At 39.3% G+C, this 19,405-nt stretch overlaps 1 protein-coding gene across 1 annotated transcript in view; it reads left to right on the forward strand.

Annotated features, from left to right (window-relative positions):
* Positions 1-19,405, forward strand: part of LOC138159563 (acetoacetyl-CoA synthetase) — a 75,848-nt gene that overhangs the window by 13,261 nt on the left and 43,182 nt on the right. The window contains exons 4-6 of the mRNA XM_069086156.1: positions 558-671; positions 8,555-8,652; positions 16,239-16,353. Of these exons, the coding sequence (XP_068942257.1) occupies positions 558-671; positions 8,555-8,652; positions 16,239-16,353 (327 nt within the window). The remainder of the gene's footprint in view (positions 1-557; positions 672-8,554; positions 8,653-16,238; positions 16,354-19,405) is intronic.

The raw sequence follows: 19,405 nt of genomic DNA on the forward strand, positions 1-19,405 counted from the left end.
AGGAAAGGAGTATAGGCAAGGGAGGAGGGAAGGAAAGGAGGAAGGAAACAGACGAGCATTTATTAAGTTCCTCCAAAGTGCTAAGCATGGTGCTAAGCGCTTTGTTGAGAAGTGATTAACAGAAGATTTCCCTGATAACCAAGGAGAAGACTTGTATACCTCAGTTTAGGCAACTGTACTGATATACTTTAGTATCAATGCACATCAAAGATAAGTTGAGGGATAATTACTCATTTAAAAATAATGTTTTATTTGTTCATGCTAAAGCATTTATTTCTGATTTCTCTTAAATAGTGAACTTCCTAAATATACATAAGCTTTTTGATAGACTAACATTTTCTTGTGGCTTATCTGAAACAGTTTTTATTTAAAATGAGGTTTTTCTTATTGTCTCAGAAGAACACTGATGGCTGAAGTCATATGATCTTAACCTGTGAAAAGCTAGGACAAAAAGTATGTTTCTCAGTACAGTTTGGAAATCTATCTTATAACTCTTTGGCAGATGCGGACTTCTCTCTGATTGTCCATAAATGATTAACCTCTTCTTCTCTTTTCAGGGGAAGGCAAAGAAGAAATTGTAAAGGTGACTTTTGGAGAGTTAAGGCAACGTGTGGCTTTGTACGCTGCTGCTATGAGGAAAATTGGAGTGAAAACAGGAGACAGGGTGGTTGGTAAGTGTCCCATGTGCCTTGTGGTCCAGGTGGGCCAGTACTGAGGATGAGATACACTGGGCCCAGAACAAGCTCTTACTAAACTGGCTTTCAGTCTTGGCAGAAATGTTATTGTTATGGAGAGGACAGTGTTACTGCGTTCTGCTTGGTCATTCTGTAGATCACTGAATAGTTGGCCTGGGTGAGACCTTAAAGGTCATCTGGCAGAGTCCTCTTGAGGACAGAGAAAATAAAAAGCATTTAGCACAATTCCCTGTACCTACTAAGGGTTTAAGAAATGCTTGTTCCCTCCTTCCTTTTCCTCCCTACCCCACCCCTCATCTTTCCTTCCTTCCTTCCTTCCTTCCTCCTCCCTCCTCCCTCCTCCCTCCTTCCCTTCCTTCCTTCCTCCCTTCCCTCATTCCTTGTTTTCTAAATAAATCCTCTTCCTTCCCCTTTCCTTATAATGGAGGTTAAGAAAGAAAAAAAATAACATGCATTAGGCATATCTGATAGCATATAAAATTTTCCTTATCCATTTGCCCTTTACCCCTGCAGTGAAAGGATAGAGATATGTTTTCTCAACTCTTTTCCAGGGCCAAGCTCGGTCATTATAATTATATAGCATCCAGTTTTATTTTATTGTTCTTTCCATTTATGTTGTATCATTGTGTAATATTATCATTGTGGATTTTGTTTTCCTGGTTTGGCTTACTTCAGTATACATCAATTCATAGAAGTCTTTGCATTCTTCTCTAAATTCTTCATAATCATTAATCTTTATTCAGTAATATTCCATTTCATTCACATACTTTATAATTCATTTATAAAATGTTACAGAGAAGACATGATTACTAATATAACCAAACATAATTTTGTAATGGTGAGTATATGTCTTTATATGCAATTACATTTTGCATTTTACTGTTTTATATAATGCATTGCTTTTATTTATTTTTATTTGTTTATGAACTGTTATATATGTATATGTGTGCTTTTGTATAATGTTATTCTCATATATATTTATTTTGGTAACATGTTTTATTGCTGTTTGCTTGTATTTTGCCTATATTGGTTGTCTTGAGTGAGAAAAATTTGTTTTGTATTGATCTGATATAAAGTTTGCTTATTATATCAAATATTTGCATACTCCCTCTTACCTAGGTGGCACAGTAGATAGAGTGCTGGGCATAGAGTCTGGGAGATCTGAGTGCACATTTATCCTCAGATGCTTAATAGCTCTGTGACTCTGGGCAAGTTTCTTAACCTCTGTTTGCTTGTTTCCTCCTCTATAATAATAGCACCTACTTTCCAGGGTTGTTGTGAGGCTCAAAAGAGATATTTCTGAAGTGCTTAGCACAGTGTCTGGTGCATTGTAGTACTATGTAAATGTTAGCTATTGTTATTATTAGTAATTATTTTTAACTTGTCAAGAACTGCAAATATTCATGGTGTGGAGAAGGATTGAAAGGTACTGTCCATGTAGCATGCAAACAATTTGGTTACTGAAAGGGGTAGAAAATAACTTTTATGGAAAGAAAAAGGATGAAATAAATTTGTAAAGAAATGTAGTTTCTTAGATAAAATGTGAGGGAGTATTAGATGGAGAACTTGCTTCTAGATGAATGTACTGAGAGGATGTGTTTGAGGGTAGAAAGACAGAGGCCAAAGAGCATTGTGGACTCTCAGCTTATTTACATTTGACTGTTTTTGGAGTTTTAAGGTTATAACTGATAAAGTTGTAAATCAAGTAGTTATGTGGAGAATATGGGAAGATTAATTTAGGATCATTACATTCTGACTTCCACCACTGAATAAAAAATGGATTTCTTTAGCTTAATGCAGAACGTTGACCATCTTCCTTACTTCCTTAGTTCAAGCCCATCTTTTCTCATCTCTGAAGCTGCTAGTACCTTTCCCTCTGAGATTACCTTTTATTTACCTTACATACGCTTTAAATGTATCTAAGTTCTTTGAGGGCAGGGACTGTTTTTGCTTTTTTTTGTTTTCTCGGTGCCTAACCTATAGTAACTCCTGAGAGTTCTTGTTGCCTGCCTGACCAACAAGACACTCGTGATTTGAGGCCTGGAAAGTGGAAAAGCTGGCTGTGAAGAGGTCAGAAGGAGAGTATGAAGATGGGAAAATCTAAGCTGCTTTGATGGGAACTTGCTGATTGGAGGAGAGGCTATTGCTTTGCTGATTGGCTAAAAAAATGCTGGAGAAGTTGCTCATATCCTCTTTGGAAGAGAGTTGAATTCTATTGCTATTTGACTTTATTGGCCTTCAGTGTCCTCTACAGCGTGAGAGAGGAGAAACCTCAGAGGTACTCAGTTGTTCTCTTCTCTCTCTAGTTTGAAAGAGAAATTCAGAAGGAAAGACGAGATTTTGCTGTGAGAAAAGACTTGATTGGCTGAAAGCTGATTGGACTAGGTAGAATCCTGTTTATTGAAGAGTTGGTTGGATTTGTCTTGATTGCCTCCCTAGTTTTTCAGTTCTCAGGTATTGTTGTTTATTTGTTTCAGTCGTGTCCAATTCTTTGTGACCCCATTTGCAGTTTTCTTGGCAGAGATACTGGAGTGGTTTGCCATTTTCTTCTGCTCATTTTACAGATGAGGAAACTGAGGCAGAGAGAGTTAAGTGACTTGCCCAGGCTCACACAGCTTGTAAGTGTCTGAGGCCGGATTTAAATTCAAATTTTCTTGACTCCAGATCTGGTGCTCTACTCACTGTGCCACCTAGCTGCCCTGGTATTCCCTTACATATAGCATGACAGTTTCTCAGCATCCTGTTAAAAGTAATTGTGAAGGGGTGGCTAGATGGCACGGTGAATAGAGCACCAGCCCTGGAATCAGGAGGACCTGAGTTCAAATCCGGCCTCAGAGAAAAACTAGCCATGTAATCTTGGGCAAGTCACTTAACCCCAGTTGCCCTCCAAAAAGCAAAAAAAAAAAAGTAATTGTGAGTTAAAACAACTTGTCACTTCTTTATCAGCTTGAGAGCAGAAGAGAAGTGATTTTGCCTAGTTGGAGAGAAGTTAGGACCAGACAGGAAATAGTTAATGGAGTGGCTTCATGTGGTGTGGATTGTTCTTGGAGGGACTAAAGAAGTCAAAGCCTAAAGTCTAATTGTGAGGTTCTTCAAGAAGTGTTTCCTCATCATGTGCCTCCCTTCTCTGTTTCTGTAATTATGTGCCTGCTCTCCCGCATGGACGCTGTGTATTGGTAGAATAGTTCAACACAGGTTTATGGGTGAACTCTGATTACACTTGTTCACTTGCCATACATATATTGAGCAACAGTTGTTTTGATTATTTGTCTTTTTGCTTTATCATTAAGTATATGTTTTGTTTAAGATTAATGGTGTCATTGGTGACCGAGTTTGTGTAAATGGGAAAAACACACCAATGGGGACTTGGGAGTTATGGTGCCGAGTAGGAGGAGTGTATCTGCCCCCCTCCATTATGGGATCCTAGGATCCTAGATCCTGAGAGAGTTTCAGTTGGAGTAATGTGACATACCCTTGTCTGAGAATCCCAGACCTACTGGTATAAGGGCAAGTTGGGGTGAACAAACTCGGTTATAGAGAGTGAGAGCAGATTCTATGCCATGCCCAGGTGCTTGTGATGTGGGAGGTCATTTGGAATTGATTGGTGGTGCTATTTACATTTCAAGGGACTCATGGAAGAGATTGGCTTTCTTGGATTGTCACAGGAATCCAACTAAAAAAGAATTTTGAAATTTTTTTGAGCAGGTAATTTTTTTGGCGTGTTTTCCTTTTACAAATCAGACTATTTTTTCCTCCAGACTGTTTTCTATGATATAATTTTGATATTTTGGATATTAACTATTAATTTCTGTTGATTTATTATACCTGTTATTTAGTGTGGAAGTTGACATGAACCATCCAGACGTAACGTGTCTGAAGCACTGGTGCTTTAGCAGTGTAGACAGAGACATAGAAAGACTCTTAGTTAAGGGAGCAGCACATGTCCTAAGAGCTAAAAAGAAAGATATTGAGGCTGTTTTATAAGAGGATATTGAAAATGCAAGAAGTGGAATACTAAGAAGCATGAGAAAGGTAGTATCCTATTTGTTTTCTGTAAATTACCTGAAAATGTAGGCCCTTCTGAAATTCCTAGCAAGACAGGGATTCCAGAGAGTCTGATCTTAATTAGAGATAAATTATTGTTATTAAACCTTAATTTTTATATTAAGTTAATTTGTATTAATATTATATCAAATATTTTTATCTGGTGATATATCATTATAATTAACTTGGAAGAAAAAGCCATTTCAAATGCGAGAAACAGAGATGTCAATAGGTTTTCCCACTCTGGAGAGTAAAATATAATATCACAGCGAAGCCTCAGGTCCAAGCTAGGACTTTTTTTCAGGGCAGGAGCCGCCCCCCTGAGGAATGTCACAGAGCATTTGGGTTACTTTATCATTGTCAGTTCTAAGAGTGGTGACAAGTAGATGTGCATGGTTTCCGCAACAGATTGCCTTTCTTCAAGTTTCATTTCATGCTTAGCTTTTTAAAAACCAGCTTTTCTAATGGAATTACTAAATAGACTCTTCTTAGTTTTTACATCTAGTTTTAGAGTACAGCCATGCCCTCAGAGAATCTGAGTTAGAAGGGTCCTTAGGGGGTGATCTGGCACAAGTCTTACCTGAAGAGCAATCCCTTTACAACATTCCTGACTAGTGATTATTTATTCTCTGCTTGATGACCTCTAATTGCCGGGAACCTGTTACTTCCTCAGGTGTCCTGCTCTACTTTCTGTCAGTTCTAATCATAAGGGAATCATACCCCGTCGCTTTCCAACTTTCTTTCTTAGGTCTACTGTCTGGGCCCAGGTTTGTACAAATCCAGTTTTTCTTCTATAAGACCACACCACAGTCTGGCTTGTTTGATTTCTGGTTAAGCCTCCTCACTTCCTTGTACAATATAGTCTCCAGTATCCTTCCTCCACATATGCCCTTCTTAAAATGTGGCACTACCAACTGAAGTTTCAATCAGATTGTCAGAAAATGTTAGAAGCAAAGCAAGATTATAAACAAAGTACATCAAGTATGTAATTGCCTGTATTGCAAAAGCATATTTCAACTCATAAAAGTATTCAACTAAGAAAAGTCCCCTTCTCTTATTATTATTCTTCATTAGTAAGTTAATCTTTTTGTTCTAGGCAGACCCAGAAAGCAAGGAAATAAGACTAGGTCTTTATTAACTCTGGGGTTCTGTGGTTCCGAACTTTCCTAGGTAGAGAAATATAAGGTTGATGTTAGGATCTACTGCTTGTCCAAGGGCCAGTGAAGATAGAGAATATCTGAAATTATAATTTGTGAAATTAAATTTCATTCACTTTTGGGTACATTTTTATGCAAAGTGGGAGTGTCTTGTTTTCATGGACAGTTTTTCAAGATTATGTACTTCCATCTTCCCAGATGAATTCAAGATCTGTAAATTCCTTGAAGGAGCTTGTTTGGTTAGCTGTAAGAAAGTGTGCACATAGAAAATTCAGTAAATATAAAAATGCTTGATTGTTTTCCTGCCATCTATCCTTGGGAGATTGAGGTTTCTTTATGTTTGACTTTCACTCCTTATAATACTAGAGAAAAATGAGGAACCATTTTGGAGATTGGGAGGAAAGTCCTGGGGCCTGGTCCTTTTACATGTTGATTTTTTTTGTGTGTGTATATCAAGAAACCATTTTATATATAATTTGTGTTAGGAAAGATGGAAGGAAAAAGTTTATCTGTGAGAAGTAAGAATTTCCAAATTTAACAGGTAACAAGGAAGTAAGTTGACTGTCTAGTACATAGTAGGTATTTAAGGAATATGTCTTGTTTTATTGATTGTTGATTTTTGGAAGAAAACTGGAGAATTGGGCCATTTCCCAGAGCAGTTCAGTTTATTTCAGGCCCTTAAATCCTACTTTCTTAGGTCCATTCTGGTTAGTATCTTTTATGATGAAGACCCTGGTTTTCATGGAGCATTGCTAGGCTAGAAGCAACTTAAAGGTGAGTATGTTTGCAGTCACTATATTTAATTTATCTGTTTCAGGACTTAAAAAAACAGCCCAGGAGGTAAAGTTAGTATTATGGTGACAAGACAGGAGGACTGAACTGGGTGGTCAGGAGATCTTGGTTTTAAAGCCACCTTTGCCACTGACTCACTATGTGCTAATCACTTCTAGAATCCAGTTTACTTTTCTTTAAAGCAAGTAAATTAGACTAGATCTTTGCCAACTCTGGGCTTCTGTGAGTCCGAACTTTTCCTATCCTTAAAAAAACAAAGAAAGAAGGAAAAAAAAGAAAAATTTCTTTTTAGCCTTTCACATGGTCTGGGTTACATCTTTCTACCTTGCTCATGGAGAATTCTTATGTTAAGTTAAACATAGTCTAGCTTTACTGTTTGTATTCCTTGGCTCCGTTATAAATATGATCTTTTAGAACTGCATGTTTTGGGGGAGGGGGAAGCTTTACAAGGAATGAATGATTCCTTGTGTTGAGAAGTTTGCTTTATTTTACTCCCTTCCCTGAACAGGGAAACAGAAGATTTAACTAAAAAATTCAAAGGATATTATTTATTCTGTTTATCAGTGAAATAGTAGGAAACAGTTTGGGAAAACTTGTTCCAGGAAATCTTGCTTAGGTCAGTCATATAATCTATTCATAAGGAAGAATAGACTTCTGCCATTTTTTAGTCATTAAGAAGCCAGGTAGATCTTAAAAGACCTTCCCTGGACTAAGTACTGAATAAGTGTCTTGAGTAGTTACTTGCTCCTTTGAGCTAAGTCTTAACAGTGGATTTTCACATTGGAAAAATGTGAATTTGTGGCTTGGTCCTAATTCATTTTCAACCAATGGGTTCTTTTTGAGAGGTTAATAGGAGGCATGTTAGTACTTTGTTTTTCCGTGAAGATGTATACAATGAAATATGGCAGTAAAAAATATAGGTGACTTCATTGATTTGGAAATGGTTTAACAAATTGTGGCATATGAATGTAATGGAATAGTCCTATACCATGAGAAACAGCAGTTATGAAGAAGGTCTATAGGAGTTGATGTAAAGTGAAATAAGCAGAACTAGGGAAATGATGTACATAATGATTACTCAATGTAAATAGAAGAATAATAAGAGGAAACTAGACACTTTATAATGACCAAGCTTTGTTTGGTTTAGTGAAATTTTTTTTTCATCCTTATTATAAAAGATAGTTTGCTGGGGAAGGGGGCAGGTGGGCTATATTTAGAAATGAACATGATGTAAAAACAAAAGGCATCAATAACTTTTAAAAATAATGATTCAACTGGCATTGAAAAGCAGCTTAGTTTATCTCCAAGAACACCATTGTTTTATTGATTTGTATTCACTCTGGTTCTGACTGTGGAAATAGCATCTGAAATGATTCCTTGACTCTGTTTGGCCATAGCTCCCCATCTGTGGCCACTTAGCATGCCTGTTTGCCAGGAAACACAGAGGACCTTCCTTGCTCATGCTAAGCAGGTACTCATGCTTGTTAAATGAATGAATGAACAAATTCAGTCAGAATTTTCTTTAGTGCCTCTATGTGCCTCCTCTGCATTACCTAGTAGTTATTAAGCACCTGCATTAGTGTGGGAAACACAATACCCTTGATTTGCTTCTGACCTTTGTTTTCTATAGAGTGAGCAATACTTGGGGGGGTGACATGACCACTTTTTAATTCCCGGACCCAGTCACACCTGTGCTTCTGGGTAAATTACTCTGAATAAGAACAATAAGATCTTTTCACCTCTGGCCTAAGAAATACCTGAGCCAGGACAGCAGAGCATGGGAAAGTAGCCAAGGAAATGCTCTCATGAAGCAGAGGTTGCTTCAATGTGTTCTGTAGTCATGTATCCTGTGTTTCTTTGTTTTAGGTTATTTACCAAACAGTGTTTATGCGGTGGAAGCAATGTTGGCTGCAGCAAGCATTGGGGCCATTTGGAGTTCCACATCTCCAGACTTTGGAGTGAATGTAAGCAACTTTTAGTGTTTTCTTGTGGCAAGGTCTTGCCTGCACTAGGGAGACTGCTGCTCATTTTAACCCTGTGCCTGTACTGACATCTTGTGGCCATCGAAAGGGAAATAGCTTTAAGTCAATGTAATTTATCTCAAGTTGATTATTTTTTCAGTTCCTTACAGGGAAGGGATCTAAAAATTTTGTTGTGGGCGGGGGCTGGGACTCTTTGTGCTTGCTCCTGGGTGTAATGACTGAGCTGTAGCTGGTTTGGCCGTAGAAGGGCCACAGTAGGTTTTTACTTGTCTTATTATTGGTTTTAGAATAGCTGAAGAGAACAAGTTAGAAAGATTTTTATTTTCTCTTCTCCTCTTTTAAAAATATTTATTTTAAGCATTCTTTTCTTTTTAAATTGTGAGTTCTCAATTCTCTCTCCCACCCATTGAAAAGGCAAGCAATATGATATCAAGTATACATGTGAAATCATGCAAAAATAGTTCCATATAAGCCATATTTTTTAAAAAGCAAGAAAAATAAAGAAAGTGAGAAAATTATTCTTCAGTTTTTGCCCAGAATTCATTAGTTCTCTCTCTGGGGCTGGATAGCATTTTTTTTTTTTATCATGAGTCCTTTGGAATTGTATTGGATCATTACATTGATCAGAATAATCAAGTCTTTCATAGCTGGTCATCATACAACATTGCTGTTACTATGCACAGTGATTTCCTGGTTCTTTTCACATCACTGTATCTGTTCATATAGGTCCTGTCATGTTTTTCTGAAACTGCCCCCCCTTGTCATTTCCCACAGCACAATAGTACTCCATCACAATCATATACTGTAACTTACTTAACCGTTCTCCAGCTGATGAGCATCCCTTTGGTTTCCAGTTCTTTGGAAAAGAAAAGAGCTACTATAAATATTTTTGTACATAGAAATCTTTTTCCTTTTTCTTTGATCTCTTTGGGATATAGACCTAGTAGTGATATTGCTGGGTCAAAGGATATGCACAATTTTATAGCCCTTTGGGCCTAGTTCCACATTGCCTTTAGAGTGTTTGACCAGTTCACTACTCCACCAATAGTTTATTAGTGTGCCCATTTTTCCCTAATCTCCTCCAGTTTTTGTCATTTCTGATAGGTGTTAGTTGGTACCTCAGAGTTCTTTTAATTTGCCTTCCTCTAATCAGTAGTGCTCTAGAGCATTTTTATTATGCCCTTCTTTATCTTATCCCCTTCTTCTATTTCCCTCTAAGTTATATTTCTCTATATATTGTATTTCTATATGCAACTGTGTGTATACATTCTTCCGTCTTTGAACCAATTCTAATGAAAGTGAGATCCAAGCATTGCCTGTTGCTGCCCCATTTTCTTCTCCACTGTGAAAGCTTTTCCTTGTGTTCTTCTTTTATGTGAGATAATTTTCTCCATTCTTCCTCTTCCTTCACCCTTCTACTCTATCTTTCTCACTCCATCTTTTTTTTAGAGATTGTTCTCCCATAATTGACACCTGTATCTTCTATATAAGCTCCTTTTAACTGGCCTAATAATGATAAAGTTCTCAGGAGTTAAATGTATCATCTTCCCATATAGGAATGTAAACAGTTTAACTTTATTGAGACCTTTATGATTAATCTTTCCTGTTTATCTTTTCACACTTCTCTTGAGTCTTATATTTGAAAGTCAGATTTTCTGTTCAGCTCTGGTCTTTTCATCAAGAATGCTTGAAAGTCTTCCCCCTGAAGTATTATACTCAGTTTTGCTGGGTATATAATTCTTGGTTTTAATCCTAGCTCCTCTGACCTCTGGGATATCATATTCCAAGCTCGTGGATCCCTTAATGTAGAAACTGCTAGATCTTGTGTTATCCTGATTATATTTCCACAATACTAAAATTGTTTTTTTCTGACTGCTTGCAATATTTTCTCCTTGACGTGGGAACCCTGGAATTTGGCTGCAATATTCCTAGGAGTTTTCCTTTTGGGATCTCTTTCAAGAGGTGATTGGTAGATTCTTCCAATTTCTGTTTTACCCTCTGGTTCTAGAATATCAGGCAGTTTTTCTTGATAATTTCTTGAAAGATGATGTCTAGGCTCTTTTTTTGATCTTGGCTTTCATATCCAATAATTTTAAAGTTATCTTTCCTCGATCTATTTTCCAGGTCAGTGGTTTTTCCAGTGAGATATTTCATGTTGTCTTCTATTTTTTTCGTTTTGTTTTACTCTTTCTTGATTTCTCATAAAGTCATTAGCTTCTAGTTGGTCCATTCTAATTTTTAAGGAATTAAGTGAGCTTTTGGACATTTTTTTCCATTTGACTGATTCTTCATTTTAAGGCATTCTTCTCCTTGGCTTTTTGGACTTTTTTTTTTTACCCTTAGTCTGTTTTTTAAGGTGTTATTTTTTCAATTTTTTTGGGGGTCTCCTTTAGCAAGCTGTTGACTCATTTTTCATGATTTTTTTTTGCATCATTTTTCTTTCCAATTTTTCCTCTTCCTGCCCTACTTGATTTTCAGAATCCTTTTTGAGCTCTTCCATGACCTGAGACCAATTCCTGTTTTTCTTGGAGGCTTTGACTTTGTTGTCTTCTTCTGAGTGTGTTCTGATATACCTTGTCACCATAGTAACTTTTTATAGTCAGTCTTGTTCTGTTGTTTGCTTATTTTCCCAGCCTGTTACTTGACTTTTAACTCTTTATTAAAGTAGGGCTCTGCTTTCAGGGTGGAGGGCACACTGTCCCAAGCTTCAGGAATTTTGTGCTGCTCTTTTCAGAGGTACTTCCAGGGGCCTGGAAGTTTTCCAGTTTTCCAAGGTTGTATGATCTAAGGAGAAGCGTTTACTCTCTTCCTGACACGTCTTCTGGTCTGTGAGTGACCACAAGCACTCTTTTCTGTCCTGGAACTGTGAAGAGGGGCCCCCCCTCCGCTGTGACGTCAAGCTCTGCTAGTGCTTTTTCTCACCCTGGGACTGCCACCCAGGACTGTGACCCAGATCCGAGTATGGGCAAAGCAGCAGAGCCCTGCCTCAGTGCTAGCAAAAAGATCCCTGTAATCTTCTGACCAGTCGTTCAGCTCCCTTACAAGTCTGTGGGCTGAAAGCTCTGGAAGTAACTGCTGCTGCTGATTCACTTGCTCCCGAGGCCTGTTCCTGGTTTTCTGGGCTGTGTTGGTGCTGAACTGTGTTCCCCTCTCCTCCAGGTGTGATAGGCCTTTCCTTCTGACTTTCTGAGTTGTCTTTGGTGTCTGTTGGCTGAGAGGCCTGGAGACTGCCCCCGCTGCCCCTGATTCAGGCGCCGAGGCCTGCACCGGGTTTGCTGCGCTGGCGTGGTTTGCTGTGCTGGTGTGGTTTGCTGCGCTGGTGTGGACTGCACTAGACTGCACTCCTCTTTTACCCTGATAGAACAGATTTTTTCTGTTGATCTTCCGACTTGTCTTGGGCTGGAAATTTGTTTCACTGTCTTTTTGCAGGTTCTACTCTTCTAGAATTTGTTTAGAGTCATTTTTAAAAAGGTATTGGGGGGTTTGGGGGAAGAGCTCAGGCGAGTCCCTTTCTTTACTCTGCCACCTTGGCTTTGTTCCTGAAGGTAGAGCCTCTTAAAGAGTCTCTGCTGTGTCTGGAGACAGTAAGCAGGTGTAGACTATCGCTTTTATGTCCAGTCCTTATTCTTCTTTCATCTCCATCCCTTTCATTCACGGTTCTCAGATCTGCCGGATGCCCTGGCTGGACTGTGGCTCCTCTTTTAAAAGGTTTTTAGGTGTGCTGTTCTCCTGAAGTGCACTAGGTGGCAGCACAGCTTACTGCATGCCCAGCTGTATTTCAGGGCAAGGGCAGCCTGATGAAGACGTAGTTGAGCTTGCAGTGGTCATTCTGTTTCATCAGAATTTCCTCATTAGTCAGAAAATGTCAGCGATGAGCACCTTCTTCCCAAGGTGATTTGTTCTTTCGTCTGGGGAAAGAACTTTGATTTTGCTCTCATGAACCTGTGTTTGGCTTTTCTTAGAGACCATTACTTTTACTGTCCAACTCTATTAACTCTTTATTTTTATATCCTTCTCGGTCAAGTTTTACCGTAGGTGACTCTTTCTTCTTAACCCTCATCTAGTCAAAGCATAGGCAGTTGGGAATTCACCACAGATTTTGAAATTGTTACAGCTTCACTAAGATTCTTATTCTTAACTCATAAGTCTGCTGAATTATTCCAAGAAATGGGGAGAAGGAGAGGTCATTCATTTGGTCTCACAGAGAAGTACCCATAGGTAGGGAGGACAGGGCACATTAAGAACCCTCTCCATGTGTGGGTAATGAGGGCTGTAGAATGATTACTCCCTTTCTCATTCTATTTCTTCTGTAGGGAGACCAGGATTACTCTTGAGCTGTCAGGGATATCATTCCAAGGGTCCCACCCAGCTCTCCAGTGACCCCAGTAAAGAAAAGACTGCTTCTGCTCATGTGTCCGAGTGGGAGCAAGATACACTGAGGGGGTCTAGTGGGGGGAGAGGCAAAGCATTGGCAGCTCTTCCTTCTCAGACAGGCCTGACATACTTTGGGAAGTGAGGGGTGTGCAGTAGGAAATGGAGAAGTCATTGAAGGACTTTCCTCACGCACCTCCCCCCCTTTGTTCAAGTTGCTTGGTGCAAACTGCTTGGCATTTATTTGGTATTGATCTCCCTGGGCATGTCTTGTTTTCCCCCAGTAGAAGAATCAAAGCTCCTGGAAGGCAGAGACAGTTTTTATTTTGTGTTTGTGTAGGAGCACCTAGGAGCACTTAAATAAACGCCTATAAAGTTGTGTGAGAAGCCATCTGTGTGACAATCATGGGATAGGTAACAAGGTTGGAAGAAGTGACAGGGATTCCTTAAGTCATTTATTTACTAAAATATTCTGATCTGCCTTCCCTGGTTATAGTCCATGGTGGAGTAGAACCAAGAGGAAACATGGAAGCAGGTGATATGGGGCACGGATCCTTGGATGGATTATTGGTTAGGAAGGAAGACCTTTCAGGACACCCCCTATCAAGCCAGCCCCCATTGGTGCAAAATCTGAGAGCCATGAGTGAAAGGGATGGAGATGAGACCAAACATAAGGACTAGGTGTAAAACCTGAGGGGGGGGTGGGGTGTTGAAGCACATGCTGGTGAGGGGGGAGGGGGGAGCTGGAAGAAGGGAGGAGCTGCCTGACTACTGGGATTCCCTCTTGGCTGTTTTCCTGGCTCTTGTGCTTGGAAACTTCTCATTCCCGTTCCAAATATTTGATGGCAAACTTCTGAGTGTTAGGTAATTGAGGAAAAAATGCACATTTCTATGTCTGTCCTCATTCAAAAGCATTTTAAAACAAATATTGATATGAGTTCCACTCAAGTGCTACTATTGGACCTCCTCGTGCTGTGGAGGATCCCTAGTTTTTAGAGGCTAGGCTTGTGGACTGTAAGCTCTGGCAGGCTCTGGACAGGCTTCAAGTAGGGATGCACGTGTGCTGGATTGTTTTTGTCATATGAGGCCCAACCCTCCTGGGTGTGGAGAGTCTCATCTCCAGTTTGGCTGTACGTTGACACGTTTTTTGGACATGGCAACTCTAGAAGACCATTCCTAAGCTCAGTGTAGTGGGGTGACAGTCTTCATTGGTTCTGCAGTCTTCACACTGACAGGGTCATAAATGGTGTGTGCTGCCATGCTAGGTGTGTACGTAGGCCAGTGAGATTGAACGAATACCTTTTTGTGACATGCCCACACACCTTGACTTAGCATGATTTGGATTTAAACTGCTACCAGGCACTTTTCTGGTCAGACCCTGCTGTGCTTCTCAGGAGCTAGGGATGGTCGAACCAGGACCATCATTTCAAGAAACATTTGTTAAACCTCCTATATTCTCAAGGCACATAGGTCTGAGGTGCATTGGAAGGTGTTAGGTGTATTGAGAGAGAAACAGCAGTTTGAATACAGTTCTAGCCTTTGAAGAAAAAATTTTGTTGAGATTTCTGCCTGTTTTGGTCCAAAAGGTTGTATCTGCTGATGATGTTCTAATAGTCTCCTTTCTCATGCTTTTTGCAATTCAGGAAAATCATTCTATCTGCTTAGCATGTGGAGCACAGCAAAACTCGATAAAGATGTAATCACTGTATTAGGGGGAATCATAGACAAGGGAGAACAGAGAAAATACCTGTTTTTGTAGCGAATTATGGGAGTGAGCTTTTTGACTCTGGCAGATTACAGTGTTTAATGCTTAAGTAATTGAACTCAAGTGATAAAAGCTTCCTTCTTCCAGCATACTTTTAATAAATTTTTTGTTTCTTGCTGTTGGATGCGCTGTTTGAATAGGAGTAGAATGCACTTTGCAGAAATTTATTAAAACACAGAAAGATTTACTTTTGAAATAGACCATCTCTGGAAACCATATTTCATCTTGTGGTAGCACGTGGCAAATGAACACTAGAGTTTGATCTAAGAAGACCTTTTACTTAGTAGCATACTTATTCTACTCTAGCAAATAAAGGGATTCCATGTTCATGTAAATGAGCTCAGGAACAGCCATACACAGATGGTCTGTCTGTCTTTTATTGGGTATCCCTTGCATTCTCAGTTCTGTGTTGAGTATTCTGGGGGACACCACCAAATGGGAGGTATGGCCCCTGCCCTCCAGGAGCTTATCATATATGGTGGAAGAGATCAGACCACCAGAGGAAAAATCCTCCTCATTCTCCATGGCCCAGAACCAGTGGGGCTGCCTCTGACTTATGAAGCATTTACTGATTTCTTATCTTAGCCTTATTAGAAATACTGTCCTTCAGTTCAGTTTAGTTCAGCAAACATGCCATATGCTGGGTGTTCAGTTTTTTTTTTTTAAGCAATTGGGGTTAAGTAACTTGCTCAAGGTTACACGGCCAGGTGTTTCTGGGTGGGTGCTAAGTGTTGGAGCCCGGATTCGATCCCCAGGTCGTCCTGACACTGGAGCCGGTGCTCTTACTCGCTGTGCTACCTGGCTGCCCCCATTGATTTATTTTTAAAAATAGTTTCCTCCATATTTCTCTACTTTTTGGGTTTCTCCTTTTCCTTTATTCTTTTGTACCAGTCTGTGGTTTCATCCATGCAGGAACCTGGGTGGGAAACTCTTTTTACCCAATGCAGATCTGCAACTTTCTGATTTCAGAGAGTTGCCTGGGGCACTGAGAAATCCAATGACTTGCCTTGCCCTGGGTGTTACCAAGGCAGGACTTGAACCCAGGACTTCCTGATTCTGAGGCCAGTACTCTGTGTGCTATGCCAATCTATCTTGCAACCAGCTTTCATAATTACTGCTTTATGTTACTCCTTAGCATTCACTTCTTATTTATTTAGTGGTTTCTGTGTTTTTCGTCTTCAAATCTAAATAGATTTGAATCTTCAAATCTAGATTCTTTTTATAAGATCTTTGGATTTTTATGTATTCATTTTTGGTGAAGCCTTGTTCATACCTTAAGTCATCGTATCCTAGTTCCCTTTGTGTTGTGTGGATATGCAGGAATACTGATTGTAGCAGATCTAGTTCTCCTCCTCCTAAAATCCTAAAATCAGTGACTATGGCTTTTTCCCTTTCAAATGATTAATGGTGTCTTTTTTCTTTCCCATCTCAGGGTGTACTGGACAGATTTTCCCAAATTCAGCCGAAACTTATCTTCTCTGTAGAAGCTGTTGTATATAATGGCAAAGAACATAACCACATGGAAAAGCTGCACCGGGTTGTTAAAGGTATCTGGTTTTCTTGGCTGTGAACTCGTAGATTGAAGTATTTCAGGGCTAATTTGAGTGGGCTTGAGGGAGCAGTGGGGGTTTTCTGTCACTTCCCAAAAGTCATGGAAGAGATGGGGTGGTGTACGATTGATTAAATTATGTTATATTTTTAAAAATGGCAGCAGAGTGTCTTGTCTGTTATCACAGAAATCATAGAATTTCAAAGTTGAAGGGACCTTCTAGTACGTTTTATACTTCCAAAAGAAGCCTTTCTAAAACATATCTGACAAGGAGTCATCTAGCTTTTGCTTGAAGATTCCCATGAGCAGCGAACGGACTACCTCCTGGGGTAGCTTGGTCTACTTTTTAGATGCTTCTGTTTGTTAGGAAGTTTTTCCTTACATCAAACACAATTTGACTCATTGTAGCTTCCACTCATTGCTTCTCATATTCCCCAATGGGATCAAATAAGTTTAATCCATGTTCCAAATGATAGCCCTTGAATATTTGAAGATAGTTGCCAGGACCCCACTAAGTCTTCTCTTCTCCAGACTAAACATCTCCATTTCTTTCAGTTTGTCCTCATATATCAAGAACTTGAGGCCCTTCACCATCTTGATTGCCTTCCTCTGGATGCTTGTCAATTCCTTACTAGAATGTGGAGGTCATAACCATATAGAATGCTTCAGATATTGCCTGACAAAGGCAGAGTACAGTGGGACTGTCATCTCCTTATTCCTGCAAGTTTGTTTGCCTCTTAAAACTCAAGAAGTTGTATAGTGACTGACCTGAACTCAGGTCTTCCTGACTCCAAATTCTGCCTCAGACACTTACTAAGTCATTCAGCCATGTTCTGCCTCAGTTTTCCCTGTGGCAAAAAGGGGATAATAATAACAACATCTACCTTCCAGTGTTTTGAGGCTCAAATGGAATAACATGTAAAGTATTTTACAAACCTTAAAGCACTTATGTAAATGCTAGCTGCTGCTGCTACTACTACTACTGCCACTGCCATTACTGCTATTACTGTTGCTGCTGTCATCATCATCATCATCATTTATTATTATGGTTTTTTTACTTCCCTGTTATACGGTTCACTCACTGGAAATTTGTAGTTCCCTGGAAACTTCAGATTTTTTCCAGACTAACTTCCTGTCTAACCTACTCTCTTCATCTGATACTTACTGAATCCCTTTGTTGAACCCAAGTGTCAGGCCTTAGGTTTATCCTCTATTACATGCCATCTGACTCGATCTATCCCAGTAGATTGATAGTCTAGGATTATCTTTGGGGTCCTGATGTGGCCATCTCTCTCTTATATTCCCTTTCAGCGTAAGGTCAATTGTATATTCAGCAAGGATGCCATTAATACCTTTATCCAAGTTGTTGATACAAATGTTAAACAGCTCAAGACTGAACAAGATCCATGGGGCCCTTGGAAAATGCCTTCCACGCTTTCCCAGAACCATTCGTGATGATTCACTGGGTCTGCCCATCTGGCTGGTTCTGAACCCATCTTTTCTTTTCTAGTTCATGTGTTCATGTTCAGGCTTTACCACGGAATAGCAGGAGAGATTGTCAAGTGCTTTGCTGAAATGTAGGTAAACTATAGAGACAACATCCCCTTGCTCTCGGGGCTTAGTAACCTCATCAGAAAGGATGAGTGGTATGACTTGTTCTTCATGAAGTCAGCCTGGCACATTTTTGTAGCTGCTTAAATCTCTTATAAATGCTTTCTAGAAGTTTTCCAGCAATTGAAGTCTAGCTTATAGTTTGTAGCTTCCATTCTCTTTACCTTTTAAAACATTTGTACAACTTTGCTCCTTTTCATTCCTGTGGATCCTCTCTTATTCTCCATGATTTTTCATACATTATTGCTAGTGGCAGTACTTTCATTATTTGAGGATATGGTTCAGCTGGGCAATTGACTTAATTTCATCAGTGGTACCTAGGTAAGCCTTATTTACTTCCTTACTTACATTGGTTATCAGCTCTCTGTTTAGCCATTTTTATTCTCTCTGTTCAGGTCCAGAGATTCATTTTCTTGGTTGAGGAAGAAGCAGGCTATTAATTTAGCAGTTCTGCTTTCTCTCTTTAGTCAGTTAACATCGTCTCATCCATCTCAAACAGTGGTCCTTATCCTTTTTTGATCTACCTCTTTTCTCCTATATAGATTTATATTAAAAATGGTTATATTTTATTTTTTCCAATTACATGTAATAACAATTTTTAACATTAATTTTTAAAAATTTGAGTTCTAAATTCTCTCCTTCCCCTTCCCCTCCCCTTGAAGGCAAGCAGTTTGATCTAGATTATACATGTGAGGTCATGCAAAGCATGTTTCCATATTGGCCATGTTGCAAAAGAAAACACAGACCAAAAAACCCCCAAGAAAAATAAAGTAAAAAAAAGTATGCTTCAGCCTACACTCAGACCATCAGTTCTTTCTCTGGAGGTGGATAGCATTTTTCATCATGAGTCCTTTGGAATTGTCTCGGATCATTGTATTGCTGTGAATAGCTAGGTCATTTACAGTTAATCATTGTACAATATTCAATATAGCTTTAAAACCCCTTTTCTTACCTTTTCTCACAAACATTAGCTTTTCTCCCTCACAGTAATTCTTACAGAATTCTGCTGTGCTTTTGTATTCATCTTCTGATACTTGCTCTGGCTTCCCTCTTCTTTTAAAAATCTAAGCTAGTGGTTACTTTTCTGTTGCTTTAGGCAACTCCCCTTTTTCCTTCACATCAGAGTTCTTTCTCTTTGGGTCTTCAGAATTTCATCCTTTGGCTCTTCTGGTCTTCCCATCCCTCTTAGACTGGCGTCTACAGTGTAATTTTAGTTGCTGGAATCTTATCAATCTTTTCTTAATCCTTTGAAGTCTGTTCTCCCAGAATCTAGGGGATATGTTACACTCTGCTTGACTTTTTTCTATTTTGCTGGCATAGATTATAAGAGAAAACAGGTTTCTCCCCCTTGGAACATACAGGTTTTGACCATGTCTACTAGAAGTAATTCTTTTTTTTTTTTTTTTGGAGGGCAGTTGGGGTTAAGTGACTTGCCCAAG

The sequence above is a fragment of the Petaurus breviceps genome, unplaced genomic scaffold, assembly GCF_028583685.1.
Source record: "Petaurus breviceps papuanus isolate PSGF00001 unplaced genomic scaffold, PetGlider_PUasm1.0 100, whole genome shotgun sequence".
Classification (NCBI taxonomy): domain Eukaryota; kingdom Metazoa; phylum Chordata; class Mammalia; order Diprotodontia; family Petauridae; genus Petaurus; species Petaurus breviceps.